The sequence below is a fragment of the Pleurodeles waltl genome, chromosome 12, assembly GCF_031143425.1.
Source record: "Pleurodeles waltl isolate 20211129_DDA chromosome 12, aPleWal1.hap1.20221129, whole genome shotgun sequence".
Classification (NCBI taxonomy): domain Eukaryota; kingdom Metazoa; phylum Chordata; class Amphibia; order Caudata; family Salamandridae; genus Pleurodeles; species Pleurodeles waltl.
The window spans coordinates 676,122,312-676,143,588 of NC_090451.1; the positions used below are offsets into that span (position 1 = coordinate 676,122,312).

Here is a 21,277-nt window from a genome sequence, read left to right on the forward strand (position 1 = left end):
TTAGAAGGGTAGCTTACTGCTCCTTTGGGCATGTTTGGTGGGAAGGGTGTAGGATATTGTGTGGACTATAAAAGGAGAGTTTTGGTGTCATGAGTAATGACCTGAGGGATGCTGTTACCTTCATAGATGTAAAGTATGGCTTGAGTGTAGTGTGGTGATCAGGAGAGAGATAGGGCTATCTTCACATAGCATCTTTGCGTGTTGTATGAGAAATGTGAGTTTAAGGTGTTATTTATGTCGATTACGAGCCTGAGACAATGCTGTAGGCCCTTTCCTGCAGACCCAGTTGGAAACTCGTAATGGGCCCGGCGGGAGGCAGCCACAATGGCGGCAACCTCCTGGTCGGGATTTAGGCGGACAGGCTTTTCCGTCTGCCAAAATCGGAATAAGGCCCTGTGTGAGCCAGAACAACTACAGGAACACTCTGTGGATTTTCAAGTGAAAAACAAGTGATTGGATGAGCGCGTCACCGCTGCCTACCCAATCCTTACTGGGATCAGGTCCCTTGGGAATCATGGGATCGTCAGCCATTTGTAGATATTTCTAAATACATGTAGAGTATCTGTGCCATATCCACCATTGCCAGAAGTGGAAATTCACTCACCGTTTCCACTTACATCAACTCTTTGTGGGATTTGCCCAAGATCCACCCCAGTACAATGCAATATGTGATCATTTGTTGATGCCCTGCATCACTAATGCAAAGTAAATTTGACAAATTGCAGGTTTCTGGATGATGAGTTGACACACCTAAAAATGCTTCTGTAGAGCTTGTGGCATTTACACAAAGAATACAACTATCATTGTTCTTTCCAAAAAAGCCATTCTCTGCAGCGCCCAAAATTATTTTTTCTTGGTGTGATCTCCGTCCTTTTAAGTGTTTCTCCCTGCGACACGTATTTGGAATTGTATTTACTAAACTGCATTAGATGGCTCCTGTGTCATCACGCAATGCATTGTAGATCCATCTTCTAGTTCCTCCAATAATTGCCAATACCTAATCATTGCCCAATGAAGTACTTGGTCATATACACAGGTTGGTCTTCAATTTGTGTGCATTTGCCACAGTCTTCTCTGCTGACCCATTTAGAAGTTTTTCCACCATACTTAGAGACACTCTTCACCAAATTGTATGGATGAGGTAAGACAAGGGACACACAGTGATGCTTTAAGAGATAAGAGACGTTGCCCTTCTCTTTATGAGTCAACTGTGGTCACAAACCATTCTGTTACCTGCCTCTGAGTTGGGGTGATAACTGGTTAGCAAAGGGAAAGCCATCCCCTTGGGATCCCTGCACCTCTAGAAACCATGACTAGAAACGCTTGAAATACAGAACTGCTGCTGCTTGCAGACCTTCATTCCAGCATTCACAAGCATTCATCATGTGCCACAAGTGCCTGCTGTCTCCTACTTATTAATTAGGAGGCTTTTCGACCTCTGGGATTCCATATTTTGAGATGATGCTGATCAGGACATGATATGCATTGCAAATGAAGGCCATATTGCAGTTCATTCAGAGCGCAGAAACGCCAACTCTATTGCGCCCTGACCAGTAATGCACAAGTCCCTCAGTTCTGTGTCATTAATGTATTCCTAATATCACATCATATACTTGGTCTTAATGATTTCTAGTTTCTTTTATTGTTACAATTTGAATATTTCTTTCAAGACTTTCAGTCTATTGCCTTTTTTCTATTACATCCAGCTGGGTTATACATTGTGCCTTGCAGATACGGCCTTCTTGGCCTTAGATGTGTCTCAGCTACTGATAGGTCTAGAGTTATGTTGGAAATTATTCCTGCAAAGGACACTTGAGGCAAAGGAGAAGCAATTGGCGCTAGAAATATATTTACAGTTACGTTCTTGTATAACTGGGATGGCCAGATTGAGGTATCACGCTAAGGGATTACTTCTCTGCATTTTGCATAAATGACTGTGGTCGTGTCCGACAGCTCAGCTTGTAGGGATGGGGGGCACACACAAGGCCGCTTGTGTAAGAGAAATCAGGACAGTGCTCTTTGTCATCAAGAAAGATGTCCAGATTCTGGAGTAGGCTGGTGAAGAATATGAAGAGTTCCATCCGGGCGAGCTGCTCCCCTTGGCACACCCGCTGACCTACAACAAGAAACTGGGCTTAAGAAGAATTCCTGATACAAAATCTCATCACACAACAGAACCCAAGAAACAAGGACACCAGGAGCAGGGCATGAGTAGGTAAAACAGAACAAGATGTCTATAAGGAATAACACCGAGCAAAAAGAAACAAGAAATAGCATATTATTTGTTTCTTTGTGTTTCTTTTTACAGAGCTAGGTGGCTGTGGTCTGCACTTGAATGCTAAACACATGCATCACTGACAGAGACAAAATGTTTGAATTTGTGAGGAAGAGAGTAATTGCATAGCAGGCAGCCATGTACTGACGTGTAGACAAATTTGCTGGACCCCTCTCCAGATAGCACAGGTCCCAATGAGCGGTGATGCAGGAACTTGCCAAACATCTCGCAGAAGATTATAGGAGAAGGGGGAAGAAACAGTGCCGAGGGCAAGGACATCTCGGACACTGCAAGCACAGCTTCTTGAGGCATTAATACCAGTGACATACTCAGGTGATACACCTGGTTCCTGAATCTCTGGGTTCAAACCTGAAATCCAGCACCATCTCCTCAACATCTCATATGACAGCGAGCATCCCTTAGGTCCCAACTTTGATGAGAAGCTTGGAAAGATAAATAAGGACAGACACATTTCAAAATCCATGGATGCCCCGAAAAATCCTCAGCTTAAGGGCTCCCTTTGGAAGCAACAGCTCAGGGGCAGAGCTAAATCCACCTCACCTAACAAGCAGTAATCCTACCAAAGACAGCAGCAGGCTTTCTACCTGCAGGCTGCTATGGGCTACACAGGGCTGTCTATAGGATCAACATCAAAGGTGAGGGCAGAGGTGGCTCCAGTAAATATCTTCCACTGCAGTGAGTTGCCTTATTTCATCCTCCTGATCACACATCATGTGTTGGAGGCAGAATAAAAGTTTTCCTCCCAAGTTGGGAGGAGATCAGATCACACAGAGGGTTCCAGCTACAGCCTAGTAGCTGTCACTACCCCTCCCAAAATAATAGCCACACACGTCTTCAGCATGTCCTCCCAGCGCTGCAGAGACCGTGCCCCCACCTATGCTTCCTTATTCCCAAAAAGGAGTGCTCCTTTGGGCTTATTCTAGACCTCAGGCCTCTAAACAAACAAATCCTTTGCCAACACCTGCATATGACAACTCCCTAGGATGTCTCTCCATTGATCCAACTGGATAACTACATGACAGTGCTTGACCACAAAGATGCCTACTTTCACATAGCCATTCACACTCTCATTGGTGATATCTTCACTTTCAGTAAAGTAGACATCATTTTCAATTCAAAGTGCTCCATTTTTGGGTCACTGCAGTGCTATGGGTATTTCAAAGTGCCTGGCAGTGGTGGCTGCACATCTACAAAATGGGGCCACTCACATCCTCCCATATCTAAATGACTGGCTGATCAAGAGCGGCAGCAGGCAGCACTGCCAAGGCTGCCCTCCGGCAGCAAGTTCCCTGCTTGCAGTTTATCATAAATGCCACCAAGTTCCACCTACAACCTCAACAGATTCAACACTTCTAGGGATCTGTTAACCACAGTTACAGGGGAAAGTCCACCCCCAAATAACAAAGATGCTTGGCATTTCAGAAGCTGCTGACTCTTCTGCAGCTCAGTCATCAATGCGCAGTCTGAACTTTGATGTACCTCCTAGGGATGATGGCCTTATGTATCGGTATTGTACCCCATATTCAAGGCTCTCTCGGAGCCTCCTACAAGACTGCTTTGCGGCTCAGTGGTCACAAGCAGAGGGTCACTGGGGATATCTGGTGCTAATAAAGGCCAACACTCACAATGTGCTGCAATGGGGAACAATAACAAATTGTTGCTGGGCAGACCTTGGCTCATACATCATTTCACATGTGACCACAACCACAGACACATCTCTCAAAACCTTGGGAACACATCTTGACGACATGACTACAGGGAATGTGGCTTCCTCAACAATACAGATACCACATCAATTAGCTATAAGTGCTAACCATACAAATAGCCCTCAATGACTTCTTCTATGTCATTAGATGGAAGGTAGTCCTCATCAAGACGGACAACATGACAGACATGTTCTACCAACAGAAGAAGGGTGGCACACACCCTTCCCCGTTCTCATCACTAGCACAGAGGATGTGGCTTTGTGTGATCTGCCAAGACATATTCCTAGAAGAGGACAACAACTTTTGCAGAATCGCTCAGCAGGATGTATCAACGTGTCCACTAGAGAGAACTCTGCCCTCAAGTTCTGCAAAGGTATACTTCCAGTGGTGGGGAAATCCGTAAACAGACACCCCCAAAAACACAAAATGATCAAACTTTGCCTCTGGGTGCTCACACCCAGAGTCCATGTGCAATGTACTATGAATAAATTGGTCAGAGATCTTTACCTGCAGTTATCAGCCTCTCCCACTCCTCTCACATGTGGTCAAACAATGCTACAAACATCTCTGATACTCATCCTAGTGGCCTCAGGAGGGCCTGACAATCCTGGTACTCCATGTTTCTGGAGATGTTCATCATCCCCCACAAGCACATTTATTCTCAGAACGGATCTTCTCACACAGATTCAAGGCCACACGAGATACCCAGACCCAAGGCAGTTCAACCTATCACTCTGGCACACAATGTCTTAGAATATGGCTATATGTGGACTTCAAAACCTTGTTCAGTTGTGAAGCAAAGGTGGCATCTTTCATCTGCCTGGGTGCCTAAATCAGGCAATATTTTGTGGAGCAAAATGTACTATATTCTTTGTCACTGAAGATATTTCTGAGATCTTAAAAACCTTACAGACAAATGTGGGCAGCAGGCTACAGGATGCAGATCCCCAGAGAAAGAGATGCAGACAGGTAAAAATAATTCAGAATTTCAGACATTACACAAGGGAAAGCAAATACAGAGGCAGTGGATGAGCATAACAATAAATTCAGTCACAGAAATAAAAAGGGCACAGGTGAAACGTAGAAAATCTCAGATGCTTTAAAAAAGAGAAACGCCAAAAATCCTAAAATGATCTGCTGCAAGTGTGTAGCACTTGAAGCAGGTAAAGTTATCAATGTGGACATATGAGGATCTTGCTACCTCGTAAGGCACCTCTAAATTTGTACAGAATGCCCCACATCTTATAGGTAGACTGTCCATGCTCCCATTCAACATCAACCAGTTAGGTTCCCTAGTCACCTAAAGCACATAATGTCTGAGGCTGGAAGCCTACAAAATAAAATTCCCACCCAAAAACTTCCAGAGTTGACTCACCTGCAGAAAAAGGGATCATAGATTCTGGCTTCTCAAATTGTCTTTGCTCGTTTAGGAAGTTCTGGGGGTTGAAGTGATTGGGGTCTTTCCACACCAAAGGGTCGAAGAAAAGGGAGGTCATGTTAGAGATCACAGAGGTGCCCTGAACGAAGATGAAATGAAAGGCATTAAACAAAATCTCAGGTGTAGAGGATGCAACCTTAAGAAAACTGTGGAACTAACCTGGGATGACATACAAAAAGAACCAGGGGATTGGAGAGAATCAGCATGCACACTGGTGGGATTAAATCATTACCTGTGGAGCATTATGTGAAATACCTCATCTTACAGCATCACCCAGTTTTTTATTTTACATTATGACTCTAGTGACAATGTCAGTTTCAACCTATTACACTTTCTCTATCACTTTGAATCAGATGATAAAACAACTGCAAGGAAGCATTGTAGGCCTAAGCTATAACTAATGTGCCAATACTCACTTCATAGTTTTAAGGCACGTCTACAGGTATGTTTACAGAGCACAAGTGGGAAAACAGGTGTTGTTGATTTGGTTACAATGGCATGCAGGGACCCAGAGGTTTGCTTAAATGTAATGATCTAGCTTATAAATCTTCATGTAGTGGCACGTATTTGGGAATTCTGTGTATCTTTCTTAGGGTACCAAATCTAATTCACTTCGCTTTTAGCTTTACCTACTTAGTTCTCTTGAACTGGAGATTGGCTTCAGTCATTTTCTGGGTACTCACTTTGGTCAGGTGGTACCCTCGGAGAGTGGTGTCCTTGGTGGCTTCTCTGAAAACACCAGCAGGGATGATGTTCCCAAAGCGCAGAATTTCATTGATAGTAGCCTCCACGTAGGGCATCTGGAGCCGATCATCCCAGGCAGGCAGGCGGTCCCAGCCCACCACTTGCTCAATCTCCTGCTGGCACCGGACTAGCATCAGAGATGTGAGGTAGAGATGAGAAGGCAAGCTCAGTGATAGTGGTGTTATCATCAACACCCCTTGATTGCCTCCCACGTCTGTGAATATGGTGGCATACGGTGAGGAGTCCTACGACCAAACAAACTGAGACATGCTACCAATATTCCAAACTGTAACTTCGGCACTGCATTGCTAATTCAGAATAAACACAGCTCTGCCAATGAATCAGACTCCTCCCACGCAAATCACCTGCCTTTCCAAAACAATGGGACAACAAAGATCCTCCAATGTGTATCTCAACCTCATGCCTCTGTTAAGCTTCTTCTAAATTCTCTGCTGCTATTCACTGTAGAAGTCAGATCATCATCAGAAGGCAGTCACCCTTAACGTTGCATAAAAGATATTGTGCCAACTTCACACACAGACTGTTATTGTGTATCTAGTACTTTAGGTATCAATTTGTATATATTAGCCTTAGGTCATCATTTTGCATATCTTACCTTGGATGTCTGGGTAGGTGAGCATGTACAGAAACCCCCATCTAAGAGTGGTGGAAGTTGTGTCTGTCCCAGCTACAAAGAGGTCAGCAATGCAAGCTTGTAGATTTTCAGACGAGAATGTGGAGTCTGGATTTGAGTTTTGCTACAATCAAACATACCGGAAAAGGGAAGTACAAACAAATATGTTCATATGTGACACCGACTCTAGACAGCATTTTCTATAATTTGTACACAGGGCCACGTAACTTTCAAACACCAGTGATGTATATAGGAATGTACAATTTTTAAAACTTTTTAAATATACTTACATTAGGGTGGGGGAAACGCTGCCTGGGGGAGCGATATTTTTATTTCTTTTTAACTGGGGCTTTTTTTTTTACCTTTCTTTGTCGTCTCTTCAGCCAGGCATCATTCTAGAGCCTGCACCGGAAGTGAGGGTCAGTTAGAGCCCTCCTTCCAGCCATCAGAGACTCTGTACCGCAAGTTAGTGGTCCAGCTGTCAGGCTCTTTGCCCGGCACCATAAATGAATCCAGCTGAGCGGCCGCGCATTGAAGGAGAGCGCGTCACTCGGCAGCTTTGCGCGGCATGAGGGAAGTTTATTTTCAACTTTTTAAATATACTTACATTAGGGTGGGGGAAACACTGCCTGGGGGAGCGCTGTTTTTATTTCTTTTTAACTGGGGCTTTTTTACCTTTCTTTGTCGTCTCTTCAGCCAGGCATCATTCTAGAGCCTGCACCGGAAGTGAGGGTCAGTTAGAGCCCTCCTTCCAGCCATCAGAGACTCTGTACTGCGAGTTAGCAGTCCAGCTGACGTCGGGCTCTTGGCCCGGCGCTATAAATGAATCCAGCTGAGCGGCCGCGCAGCCCGTCTGTGCCCGAACGGGCCCAGGGGCCAGAGATTCTGCCCATTTTTTAAAATGTGCGGCCCCTCAGGGGTATAGCAGCAAAATCAAGATTAAGAATATGCCCTGTAAGCAGAAGGCGCCATCCGATTACGGGGCGCTTGGACCTGTGAGGAATGTAATTGGACCGTACAAGCTCCATTAACCTTGAAGGAGGCCAGAGCTCAGCATAGTAAGCCTCTGATGTCTGGAATGGCAGCTCAGGAAAATACGGTAGCTCACGGTCAGCCGTTCCAGTACGCCTTGTTAAATTTCTGCTCACTCCCCAAGCACAAACTGGAAATCTGCGAAATGATTGATACTTGGCATATTGATTGTTTTTAACAGAAACCTGGGGCAAAACAGAATCAGACCCGGATTTTGTTGCAGCATCTCCCCCAGGGTATACCTACTACAGTTTATATAGACCCCACAATCGGGGTGGGGGCTTGGCTATTATCTGCAGGGCTACTCTTGTGTGCGCTTGGTCTGGCCCCGCCGCTGAAACATGCGAGACAATGGCTTTTAAGATCTCTCAGAACAGTGGAGTACTGTAGGAGGGCCTATTGATTTATCGACCGCCGGTCCCTCCTACAAACTTTATCCAATCTTGGGTTAAGCTGATAGAACCTATGGTTTTGTCCCCAAAGGCAATTATAATAGGCGATTTTAATATTCATTTTGACGAGATCTGCACTCCAGTGGTTAGGGAGTTCTTAGATCTTATGGAGGCCTTGGATTGGTCCCTCAGAGTCTCGGCAGCTACCCATAGTGCAGGACATATACAGTATTAGATGGGGTCTTTGTTCGTACTTCTCTACAGCTGGTGTTAACCAGTACCCAGTTAAGTTGGACGGATCATCATCTGCTAAACTTTTAATTTGACATAACGCACTTTCCTGCTCTGTATGAGGTGAAGAGAAAAGTATTTAGGCCATGGAAGCAGATTAAAGTGGAAGAGTTAGTTCCCGGCCTTAAAAGAGGCCTGGGACAGAGCCAAGAAGCTAGCTCGGCCCCTGCTTGACAGTTTTCAGCAAGGGGTTGAAATGGCCATGACTCAACTGGCTCCCCTAAAGATCCGGGGGCCTTGCAGCCGGAAGAAGCTTGGTCAACCTTGGTTTATGAGCGAACTTAAATCCTTCCAGAGAAAGTACCGACAACAGGAGCACCAGTGGAAATTAAAACCAGTCCCAGAGGAAAGAGCTGCATTAAAGTCCACCCTCAAGGCTTACAAAGCGGCGCGTTTTAAGGCCAAATCTAAACTCTATATTGCCAAAGTGAAGGAGGCATTAAATGCCCCTAGAGAACTATTTAAGGAGATAAAGGCATTATCCACTCCCCTTAGGCCTTTCGATATGGAACATTCTCAGGAGTTCTGTGATAAGGTTGCTAGGCACTTTGAGAACAAAATTCTCCAAATACACGCAAATTTTGCTCCTCATGAGATCTCTACGGAACTCCCCTCTAGGGTATCTACCGACTCCAAAGCTAGCTGTAAAGTTCTATCTGATTTCCATATCCTATCTCATGAATGTATTAGAAAAAGGATCATAGAAATTAAGTCTGGTTCCCCTTTGGATCCGTGCCCCCATTCTATTTTTCAACTGGCCCCGACCTGATGGCTCGGGCGTTAGCTTCTATCTTTCAAGAGATTCTGATATCTGGGGTGTATCCCTCCCTATGGAAAGAAACCATAGTGGTTCCCCTTAAGAAGAAGCCAGATGGCGACAGCCAGGACCTAAACAATTTATGGCCAATAGCACTTCTTCCCTATCTGGCAAAGATTTTAGAGAAAATCTTGAATTTGGAACTGGCTGAATTCTTAGTGGAAGTGGGAGCCCTTGATGCCTCAACATGGTTTCAGAAAGGCGCATAGTACGGAGACGGCCTTGATTTCAAGGAGGTCAAGGGGTCATCCTAGTCCTATTAGATTTATCGTCGGCGTTTGATACCATCTCCCCCCACCTATTGACGTCCCGCCTTTGTCAAGTAGGGATTAGAGAGCGAGCCCTTAAGCTTCTGGAATCTTTTCTTACTAACAGATGGACCACTGCAACTTGTGGCGACTTTAGATCCACGCCTTATCTATTACCCTGCGGGATTCCACCGGGATCTTCTCTGAGTCCCACTCTGTTTAATGTGTATGTTGCCCCGCTGGCTAGTCTGATTCACTCCTTTGGCTTCATCCCGTCCTCTTATGCAGACGATACTCAGCTTATCATCCCATTCAAAAAGCCTTGGGAGGAGGTTGCGGACTGGTTCAACAACTGTATGCAAGCAGTTAGCAATTGGATGAAGACTAACTGGCTTAAAATGAATGCCACCAAAACCAAAATTCTCTGTTTCGGACCAGGAAAATAGTTATGGAGCTCACGCTGGTGGCCTTCAGAATGTGGCGCGCTTCCTGTCCCCATCACTGTCAGTAGGAATTTGGGCATTCTTTTTAATGATCGCTTATCCTTTAAAAATCAGGTAAACCACACCTTAAAGACATGCCTCTGGTTCATTAAAATGCTAAGGAAATCTTTTCCTTATCTCCAGCATGAATGGACTCTCTGCCATTTTAGCATTGGTGATGTTTAAAGTAGATTATTTTAATGCCTTCTTCCTTAATCTGGACAAGGCCGTGATCAACAAATTGCAATTGGTCCAGAACGCAGCCGCTAGAGCGGTTCTCAACCTCTCACGGCAGGTATCAGTCAGAGAGAGCCTCAAACAATTACACTGGCTTCCGGTGGCTCAGCGCATCATCTTTAAATCGCTCTGTCTAACGTATAAAGCTACTCACGGGATCGGTCCTCGCTACCTCACCGCCAGGCTCTGTTGGCATGCTCTTAAGAGAAACCGGAGGTCCTCCAAAGCCTATCAAATTCAGGTTCCCCGTACTTATAAAGCTAAATGGGGGGATAAAGCTTTCACTGTGGCTGCTGCCAAAGGTTGGAACTCGCTTCCCTTGAATATCAGGCAAGAACCCTCTTACCTAAGGTTCAGGAAACTAGGCAAAACTTGGCTCTTCCCCCGATAGCATCCATTTCGTACCCCGGTTTGTACTTTTAAGTAATTTTTTCTCTTACTGTTATCTGTTTTTTTGGGTGGGTTCCTTAGATTCTTGCTATCTCCCTCTTTTCTCTCCGTCTACATTAGCGCTTCGATGCTCTTTGTGAGTCGGAATGCGCTTTACAAATATGACATACATACATACTATTTACCTGCATCCATTTATTCACATTCTTAAAAAACACATCCAAACCGATTACCATCCTAAACAACTCTACCCCATAACACCTTCACCATCACAACACACATGAAGAGTGGGTCAAAGTCACTGAAAGGCATTCTACTACCAGACTTTCCCTATTTGCAAAGTACTAACACCAGAATACCCCAGTGCATCTGAGTTTTGAACTTTGTTAGCTCACACCGCCCCAACTTGCAAGTCCCCCAACCACTGACCAGAATATGAGCTGAGAGACAGTTAGCACCCTTCTCCACATCCCCACCCAGTAAACCCACATACTTGGAGCCTTCAGCTGGAACCCCTTCAAGGTCTAAGCAACAATAACTCAGTTTCATCCTCACCAATTTTCTCCCCTGGATCAGCAACTATTAAACCTTCAGAATTTTGGCATGCGGCCTGGAACTGCATCTCATCCTAAAGACTAACAGCATCCAATGACCATCACTGGTTTCACAAAAAATAATGAAAACCAAGACAAAAACAATCCTCACAAGAATCAGAAGCATCATGAACACTATATTGCTGAGACTAACACACACCCACATAAATTGGTGAAGAACACAAAATGTCTAGGTCTTTCACAGCAACCATTCAAAACTCATTATAGAAAATTGCTGGCATGGTGAAGGGCCACAATAACCATGTTCACCCTCCACCTTAGAAAACACCTGGTACAGCTAACTCATGTCCACTTAACGCTTTCAAAGATTACACTGATAAACGCAAGATTTCCATTCCTCTATTTTAAGAGGTCCAGTCCATAGGCACAGTGAATGGATGCTTAATAGGACTAAAGCTAATCTTCAACTCTGGGAAAGCACATGCATTTAGAGCTTGAATCCACTGTCTTATTGCTTTCCACAATACATATATTGGCACATACAGAGATGTATGATAGGGCTGCACCCCGTCACATTTCTTGGTTTATATCTATGTAGCACATCTGGGAGATTCTTTGGTGATTCTTGATCCTTCATGTCGGACAGAAACAAGTGTTGTCACTGCCATTCATAGCAAGCAATATACTACTAGGGACGTACCAACCCGTAGATGCTGTTAGATTATTCATCAAAACCAAGGTGATGAATAACAATACTTCAAAGTAATAGTAATAACTTTTAGCTTAAAGGAGAACCATGTCTGGTCCATTGTTAAATGGTGCATAAGGACATCAGTCCAGCACAAACTCATTAGAGTTTATCTTAAAATCATTCTGCTGGGACGAGGGGGCTTTAAACAGAATAACTGGAAGCTCAATGCCAACTACTGGAGAAAGAACCAGGTGAGGAAGTATGTTTAGCTAAATAATGATGGGGAAATGGATGAGCTCATGTAAGATATGGTGAAATCTGCTGTCTAGAGAAGTGCATTTCTCTGGTAGCTGACATAAGAATTAAGCAGAATATACAACATGACTTTGAAAAGACTTGAAAATTCTAAAAGGTAAACACAAAAAACTGGTTCTATACAGAATCAGAAAAAGTAGCAGCAATTACGTTCAGGGGCAGTTAAATATTCACATTCACAATGCTATGGCTCACACACTCCTAAAATGCAAACTGTCTTTTTTTTTTTTAACAAAATGACTAGTCAAGTACATTGGTACCATATAGGCTTTCAGCAAATGGAGTCCAAACTGCAATCAATTAGCACAATTAAAGGTAGGGGTCAACTGGATACTCCCACTTCACACATTACACCAACTGCTATGACCGTTTGTTCACTGTGTATTTGAGAAAATGCACAAATAAAAGTATTAAAAAAATTAGACAATTCATAAAAAGGAATGAAGTATAATTTAGTACTGAAAAACGGAGACTGGGACAGTTTAGGAGATTCCACCACCAGCTTTATATATCTGCTCACTCTGTTGGAGTGAAACAATTGGGTTTCCTTGACAGGTTCAGCTTGCCAAGTACTTTTGAGATAGTTGGTGAGGTGAAAAGTTTGAGACCCTTGAAAATCAGAATGCAGTGTGGAAGGTGATTAAAACTCTGGATATGAAATGTGTGGGGGCAGTGATTACTGCAAAGATCAGTTCTAAGGTACAGTGGAATCAAAGTAATGAAAACTTTTTGCCAATCTCTGTCATATAACAACATGCATAGTTTGTCTCACAATAGGAGCGGTAATGGTTACTATGTTCCAAAAACCAGAAAAAGGACCCTGTGTTATGTTTGTTGTATTGGCTTATAGCTTTCTCCAGTATTGGATCTTTCATAGATTCATATGCTTGAATCTTCCTCGTCATCGAAGTGGGAGTCCCACTGTATCACTAGAACAGCAGTGCAATATACACTAATATAGTACACTGTAATGGATAGCCACTGCAATAGCCTATGCATATCCTTTTGTAAAAAATAACTTAACCTAGGTCACAACCAATCAGACGACAGCACCCTGTAGAACCTTTGCAAGAGAGACTGAGTTGCTCACATTTTCTACTGCACGTCATGTGAAAGGGAGTCTCCCTGAGCTCTGCACAGTATTTCTTCACATTTCTGAAATCTTCATCCATTTCTCACCATATCAACTTGTCTAAGAAAGGACTCTTCTCGTCATGTGGATCTTGTGGTGAGAAGAGACTTCACCAGGAGGATCCCTAGAAGGATTTTATATATAGCGTCTACCCGCAGCATAAGGTCAAAGACTGCAAAATTTGTAGGACCTTTTCAACCAAAACCCTAAAAGACAGAGCGTAGGTTGTTGATTTGGTTACAGAGACTCAAAACTAAATCTGATGTCATCTCTGAAGATGAAGACACTGCTAGCTCTGAACACCTCTTCTGAAAAGCACAAAAAGAGGGAGAGATCACAAGAGGCTCATGAGGGAGAGATCACAAGAGTCTCAAGAGGGTCATAAAAAGGCTGCTAAGAAAACGCAGCAGGACCCTCCTAAATCTCCTCACAAAAAGAGAAACCTTCATCTAGTTCTTCGTCTGTTATCAAAATCTCCATCAAAGAAGAAACTTGCACTATCGACATTAGCAAAAACCTCCACTCCCTAGATGGAGATTCCTCAGACACCAGTGAAAGCCTCCTTGGCGAAGCCTTCATTGGCGAAATATCCACCGTTGGTGACGCCTCCACTGTCGACGACACGTCCACAACAACGACACCTCCACCGTCGACGGCATCTCCACCGTCGACAGCACCTCCACCGTCGACAGCACCTCCACCATCGAAGACTACATCGTCGACATTCACTACATCGACGACGACAAAACCATCAGCGATGACAACACAGACAACCACATCATATCATATAATTCCATTGTCAACAGCATGCTTCTTGTCGACGCCTCCATCATTTAGAATGAAATGACTCTCAAGCTTGCAAGTTATCCCTCTTTTGCAGGCACCATCGTACAGAAATTTTTACCAAGATCTTTTGCAGGTGTCACCATTACCGCCTGACAATTTTCTGGAAGAATCTGATGATGGTTTATTTGGCCCAGCACACAGTCCATCACAGCTGAATTACAAATATCAAGAGGATGATGATGACGAATATGACCAATATTACATCCAGGAATTCTGCCCACAATGTGTGGCTGACAAGACCCAGCAATATATAGAACCCATTCAGGTATCCATGGTTCAGCTTCCTGTGGCATAAGTAGAAGACTTGCACGCCATGTTAATAGAGTACTGTACACGTTTTCCAACACCTGTGGGATCACAACCACCTCCTCCTCAAAGAACGCCATCGCCTATACCTGCTTCAACACCAAGGGTTGTTCCACCCTCACACATTGCCGTTCCTTCAATGCAAGATCTGCCTTCAATTGATGATGATGCGGAGCAGGGTGAAATTCAAGACACCAGACCTTCTAGCAATGAATGGGATGAGTCACACACCTTCTCCTCCACCTGCCCAACCAGCAGACTCACTACCAGAGGACATGGGTGGTTTTCACGCCCTGATGGAAAGGGACGCAACTAGGTTTCACCTTCCTATAACGGTCAAGCAGTCTGACTGTTTTCTTTACCATTTTAAGGGCCAGTCAAGAAGAACTGTGAGAGGGATTCCAATAATCTACTATGTATGGGAAGAAGGCGCAAAGGTCATGAAGGCACCAGTACTGCACCCCTCCCCAAAATAGATACAAAATTCAAGGCCATAAACAATGCACCTGCATGTTTGGTGGGAGATACAAAGTCAGACTCAGTGATCACGCAGGCTGCACAGAAGAGATCAAAGAATCCTTCTGCGCCTATCACTCCCACTCCTGACAAGGAGCGTAGAAGACTCAATAACATAGGCAAGAGATTCATGACCATCTCCGGAACTACAGTGCGGGCAGCCAATGCCTTAGCAATACTGGGGAGGTATGATCGGCAGATGTAGTAAGATATCACACCATATCTAGACTTTCTGCCAGATGATAAAAAACAGGAGGCATGCAAAATCTTACTAGAAGGAGAAATAGCAGCTTCCGAAATAACTGATTAATCAATGAAATTACTTCACTTGCCGTTTGTTAGCTGGCTGGTGCAGCCGTCCTTAGATGCCAAGTTGGCTTAAGGCGACCACGTTCCGGCCAAAGGTACAAAGTAAGATTCTGAACATGCATTTCGACGGCGATATGCTTTTTGGCAAGCATATAGATGACTCCTTACAGGCCATTGAGGCGGATACCGATACGGCTAGGTCCTTGGTAACACTTCAGTACAGGAAAACACCTTTTCATCGAGAAGTAGAACAAGAAACCTACGCCTTCTGTGGGAGCTATCAATAGTACCAACCACAAAACTATCAATCATTTTGTTCCACCTACCAGCAGCACCGATATCCTGCACCACGGCAAGCTGCATTTTCCAGACAGCAGCCCACACGTAAGCATCCAGCACAATCTAGAGACACATCAAGGAATAAGTGACAGTTCAGTGGAGCCCCCTACAGTATCTCCTATCCTGCCACCCAAGGAAGCACACACATCTTGTTACTACAACCAATGGAAACAAATTACCACAGACAAGTGGGTTCTAGATATAATAAGATATGGCCATACTTTGGAGTTTGTCCAACTTCCACCTCCTCATCTGCCATAAACATCACATCACCTATACCCTAAATCCACTTACTCAAAAAGGAAGCAGCCATCATGCTACAAAAGGGTGCATTAGATAACGTTCCTCGTTCTCAGAGAGGGAAGGAGTTTTATTCTTGTTTCTTTCTAATAAAGAAATGTCAGGAGAATGGCACTGCATTCTACAACTCAGGAAGCTGAACAAAAATCTACAGAAAAAGGCCTCCCGTATGGTAACTCTCCAAGAGAAATTGCAACTTCTCGACCATGCAGATGTTATGGCCACTCGATTTGCAAGAAGCCTACTTTCACCTCACTATCCACCCAAAGGATTGAAAATATCTCTGTTTTACTGTGGCAGGAGCTCGCTTTCAATTCAAAGTCCTACCCTTTGGTCTCCGTTTACCTTCCCAAGTGTTTACCAAATGTCTTGCCACGGTAGCAGCACATCTGTGGCTCAAAGGACTACAACCTTTTCAGTATCTTGAGGATTGGCTTGTAAAATCGCTGTCTCTTCAGAAGATGTCAGAAGCCACGTCAATGTGCCTCCAACTGTTTTCTCTAGTACTTACAGTCAGTTTCCAAAAATCAGTATTCTCACCCTCTCACAGGATAACTTTTCTCAGGGCAACTCTGGACACCATACAAAACAAGGCATTCTTGTCCGCAGAGAGACAAAGAAGCATAATATCCCAGGCTCACGATCCATCCAGAAAAGAGTTCATTTCTGTGTATATCCTCAAGTCATTTCTCTGCATGATGTCCTCAGCCATCCTCATGCTGCGTCATGCACGTCTCAGAATGAGATCCTTCCAAGAACAGTTGGACAAGAGGTGGCTCCAAGTAACTGGATCATTCAACGCTCTAATTCGAACTACTCAGACTATGAAAAAGGCACTTCTATGGTGGCAATCCGCCAGCAACATTTCAGCACGGCTAACATTTCTCTCTCCACTTCCAGATTTCATTGTTATAGGAAAGTCACTCTTTTTGGCATGGTTTTTGCCTGTTTTGAGTGTGCTTAGACTGTTTTTACTGAGATCCATCTAACCAGGACCCCAGTGATTGTGCTCTCTCCTCTAAACGTGGTTGCTTTGGTACCCTTTATAACCCACAGTTGGCATACTGGTGCACCCCTGTAGGTGTCTAGAATATGGTGCCTAGGTACCCAGGGCATTCGTACACTAGGGGTCCCTCATGACTTGCAGCATGCATTATGGCACCCATGGGAGCCCATTCAAACTGTGTCTGCAGGCCTCCCATTTGCAGCCTGCGTAAAAAGATGCATGCACCCTTTCACTAAAGTTCACTACACCAGGTCACTGTAGGTCACCCCTGTGGTTGGCCTTTCAGCCCAAAGGGCAGGGTGCAGGTTCTTGAGTGTGAGGGCACCCCGCATAAGCAGAGGAGCCCCTTTGGGCTCCAGTTCCAATGCACTGGACTTCGTAAGGGCGGGGAGGCCATTTTACCGGTGTACTGGCCACAGGTCACACTACCTGTGGTCCAGCTACATAATGGTAACTCCAAACCTAGGCATGTTTGGAATCAAACATGTTGGAATCATATCCCAATACTAGTGCCAGAGAACCCCCCCCAGTATTGCTCCTACCAGTCTTCCAGGGTTTTGCGAGCATCCCCATAGACATGTTTCTGCCCTCCTGCTGCTTGACCAGCTCAAGCAGGGGAAGAAAGAACAAAGGATTTCCTGCGGGAGAGGGGATGCAACACCCTCTCCCTTGGAAATAAGTGTTACAAGCCGGGGGAGAGGTAGCCTACCCACGCCACCGGCTTGCTTTGAAGGGCACATTTGGTGCTCTCCTTGCATAATCTGGTTTGTATTTGTCCAGCGACCCTTGATCCCTGCTCTGGCACTAAAGCACAGAAAGGAAAGAGGAGTGACCAGTCCCCTGTCCATCACTATCCCAGGGGTGGTGCTCAGAGCTCTCCATGGTGGCCACTTGATTCTGCCATCATCGAAATAAGATGTGCCGAGGCCCCTGAGAGGATCTGGTTGGTCAAGACAGGTAACTGACGTCAGTGACTCCCTCTGATAGGTGGTCAACCTGCAGGGTGACCAAGCCCCATGTTAGGGCTATTTAGGGACTTCCTTGTGGATGGGTCCCCTGATTCCGCATGCAAGACACCACCAGGACTCCTTCTGCTCCCGGCCACAGAAACCTCTGCTGAAGTTCACTGGAACCAAGCAAATCTGCAAATCCCGAGACGACCTCGCCCTGCAACATTGTTTCTCGGCTCCTTCCAGCAATTGCAACATTTCCACGGCCGTGCATACTCTGGGGTCGGCAAGACTTCAGCTACACCAAAGAAGCAAGAAGGAGTCTCCCTTGGAGTGAAGGAATCACCTCCCCTGCATCTGCAAGTACCTAATGCAATGACATCTGGCTGCTGGGATCTGCTCACCACTGGAACTGCATGGATCCCTCAATACAGGTGGTGGTTCTGAGTTGTCCTCTTCGTCCTCTCAGCCCTCTGTCCATCTTGGGAGACGGTGAGCCCTTGCCTTTCCTGGCAGGACAGAATCCCTGTGCACTGCGACTCTTGCAGCAATCAAGGCTTATTGACTCCAGCTATGAGTGATCTTCAGGCTCCAAGGAGCCCCGGTCCCAGCACTGCATCCTTGCAAGGACAGTCTCCCCTCTGCTGCTCCAGCAATGTGGGACTCCTCTCCAGGTGTGCTGACTGGGCCTCAGTGCAACATACTATGCCTGCTGCCAGTAGGTTGCCTGTGGGGGTTATAACTACTTCTGCTGGCTTTCCTGACTGCTGAGGGTCAGCCCGGACTCCCCTCTAAGGGTTGAGTCCCCTGGACTTTACTGGTCCTCTTCAGCTATGCAAATCCTCTTCTGTCCAGATTTCCATTTGCTAAGGTTTGTTGGTTGTCCTCCTGACCATTGACCCGACTGCGACCCGGTGAATGGTGTGGGACAGCTTCTACACGACTTCAGGGACTCTTCTGCAGCTCCTGGACTCTACAGCTGGCCTTCATCTTTTATCATCGATCTGGATCTTCATCCATAGAAGGGTGGGTAATGGGTCCTGCCCCACCTGGACACTCCTGTATGGACTGGACTCTGTCCCCTTCTTTTGCAGTTCCTCTTCTTCCGGAATCCACCATTGGGTTCCATAGACTGGTCCTGTTCTTGCAAAGTTCCTTTTCCGAGTCCCCTTGTTAGTCTATGAGAAGACCAAGTAACTTACCTCTGCTCTCCTGGTCGCAGGGGGGTCATCTAGGTACTCACCTTTGGAGATGAGTTCTGCCAGCTCCCTCCTAACTATACTACATCTTTGGGTGGGGGACCTCACTTCGCATTCCACTATTTTAGTATATGGTTTCCCCCCTGTAGGAAGCTGGCTCTGTATATACTATTTCAAAGTGAGAGATAGTGTGTGCACAGAGTCCAGGGGTTCCCCAAGAGGCTTGACATAGGCAATAATAGATAATACTAATGCTCTATTCGTGTAGTGTGGTTGAGCAGTTATGCTTATCAGAGGGTAGTGTTAAGCATTTGTTGTACCCACACAAGCAATAAGGGAAAACACACACTCAATGACTTAACTCCAGGCCAATAGGTTTTTATTTAGAAAAATATTCTTTTGTTGATTTATTTCTAGAATCACAAGATTCATTTAGCAGGTAAGTACATCAAATGAAAGGTACTTTGCATAGTAATACTTAGGACTTTGATTAGAATCAATATTGTACCCAGTTTTCTTTAAAATGGCAAAAAGCTATTTTAAAAGTGGACACTGCAATTTTCAGTAGTTCCTGGGGGAGGTAAGTAAAGTACAGTTTCTGACGTAAGTACCACACTTACGGGTTCAGTCTCACGGGCATAGGTATCCCGGCAAGGCAACCCCAAACACCCAGCACCAGCAACACAGGGCCGGTCAGGTTCAGAGGTCAAACAGGTACCAAAATAAAGTGGGCACCTATGGAGACGTGGGGTACTCCGGTTCCCGTCTGCTTACAGGTAAGTACCCGTGTTGTTGGAGGGCAGACCAGAGGGGTTTGGAGGGGTACTGGAGGGGCCCCAAGTAGGCACAAAAACAACGCCCTCAGCGGCACAGGGGTGGCCGAGTGCAGTGTGCCAACAGGGTGTCGGGTTCTCAATAGAACTCTATGGAGGGACCCGGGGGTCACTTAGGCGCTGCAGGCAGGGCACAAGGTGGCCTCTCGGGCAAGCCACCAACTGGGCAACGGTGAGGGCCGCCTGCTGGTCATTGCTGCACCGGTGGGTCGGTTTCTCACGGGCTTGGGGGCTGCAGGTGCAGTGCTTCTCCAGGTGTCCGATATCTTCGTCCCGAGCAGTCGCGGTCAGGGGGGTCCTCGGGATTCCCTCTGCAGGTGTCGTCGTGGGGGTGCAGAGAGGTCAGCCCAGGGTGGACAACGTTGTCAGAGGTGCCTCGGGCTCCTCTCTGGATAGTTGGTTTCTCTGGACATGGGCTGGGGGCGTCAGGTGCAGAGTAGTTGAACTCACGCTTCTGGGGTGAGGTGAGAGTCCCTTTAAAGTTGGTTTCTTGGTCTTTTCTTTGGGCAGGTCCGCTGTCTACTGGAGTTTATTGGCCCTTGATGATGCAGGCAGTCCCCTGGATGCTTTCCAGGGGTCGTTGTTCCTGCAGAACGCGTTGCTTTCTTTCTTGCAACATTTTGAGGCAGGAGACGGGTCGGTAGGGCAGGGCCGAGTCAGTGTCTCTTTCTCTTCTCTGCAGGGTTTTCAGCTCAGCAGTCCTCCTTCTTTCTTGAGGTTGTCAGGAAATCTGAAGAGCTGGGTTCAGGGTTGCCCCTAAATACTAAATGTAGAGTGTGTTAGGGTCAGAGGGCAGTAGCCAATGGCTACTGTCCCTGAGGGTGGCCACACCCTCCTTGTGCCCACTACCTCTAGGGAGGGGGGTACATCTCTATCCCTATTGGTCCTAATCCTCCAAAGCAAGATGGAGGATTTCTCAAGGAGGGGGATCACTTCAGTTTCTGATCACCTTAGGGGTGGACCTGGCTGAGGGGGTGACTCCTCCTTGTTTTTCTCATTATCCCTCCAGACATGCCGCCAAAAGTGGGGGCTCGTCCAGGGGGCGGGCATCTCCACTAGCTGGAGTGCCCTTGGGCACTGTAACACCAGGCTTGAGCCTTTGAGGCTCACCGCCAGGTGTTACAGTTCTTGCAGGGGGAGGTGTGAAGCACCTCCACCCAGCACAGGCTTTGTTTCTGACCACAGAGTGCACAAAGGCACTCACCCCATGGGGTCAGAAACTCGTCTGGAAATGGCAGGCTGGCACAGACCGGTCAGCCTTGCACTAGCAGTAC

The 21,277-nt window shown here is 45.9% G+C and overlaps 1 protein-coding gene across 1 annotated transcript in view; it reads right to left on the reverse strand.

Moving 5' to 3' along the window:
- Nucleotides 1–1,907: 1,907 nt before the first annotated feature.
- The window catches only part of LOC138267215 (cytochrome P450 2J2-like), a 131,149-nt gene continuing 111,779 nt past the window's right edge, over nt 1,908–21,277 (reverse strand). The window contains exons 10-13 of the mRNA XM_069216070.1: nt 6,801–6,942; nt 6,124–6,311; nt 5,378–5,519; nt 1,908–2,116 (exon numbers count right to left, since the gene is read on the reverse strand). Coding sequence (XP_069072171.1) covers nt 1,908–2,116; nt 5,378–5,519; nt 6,124–6,311; nt 6,801–6,942 — 681 coding nt within the window. The remainder of the gene's footprint in view (nt 2,117–5,377; nt 5,520–6,123; nt 6,312–6,800; nt 6,943–21,277) is intronic.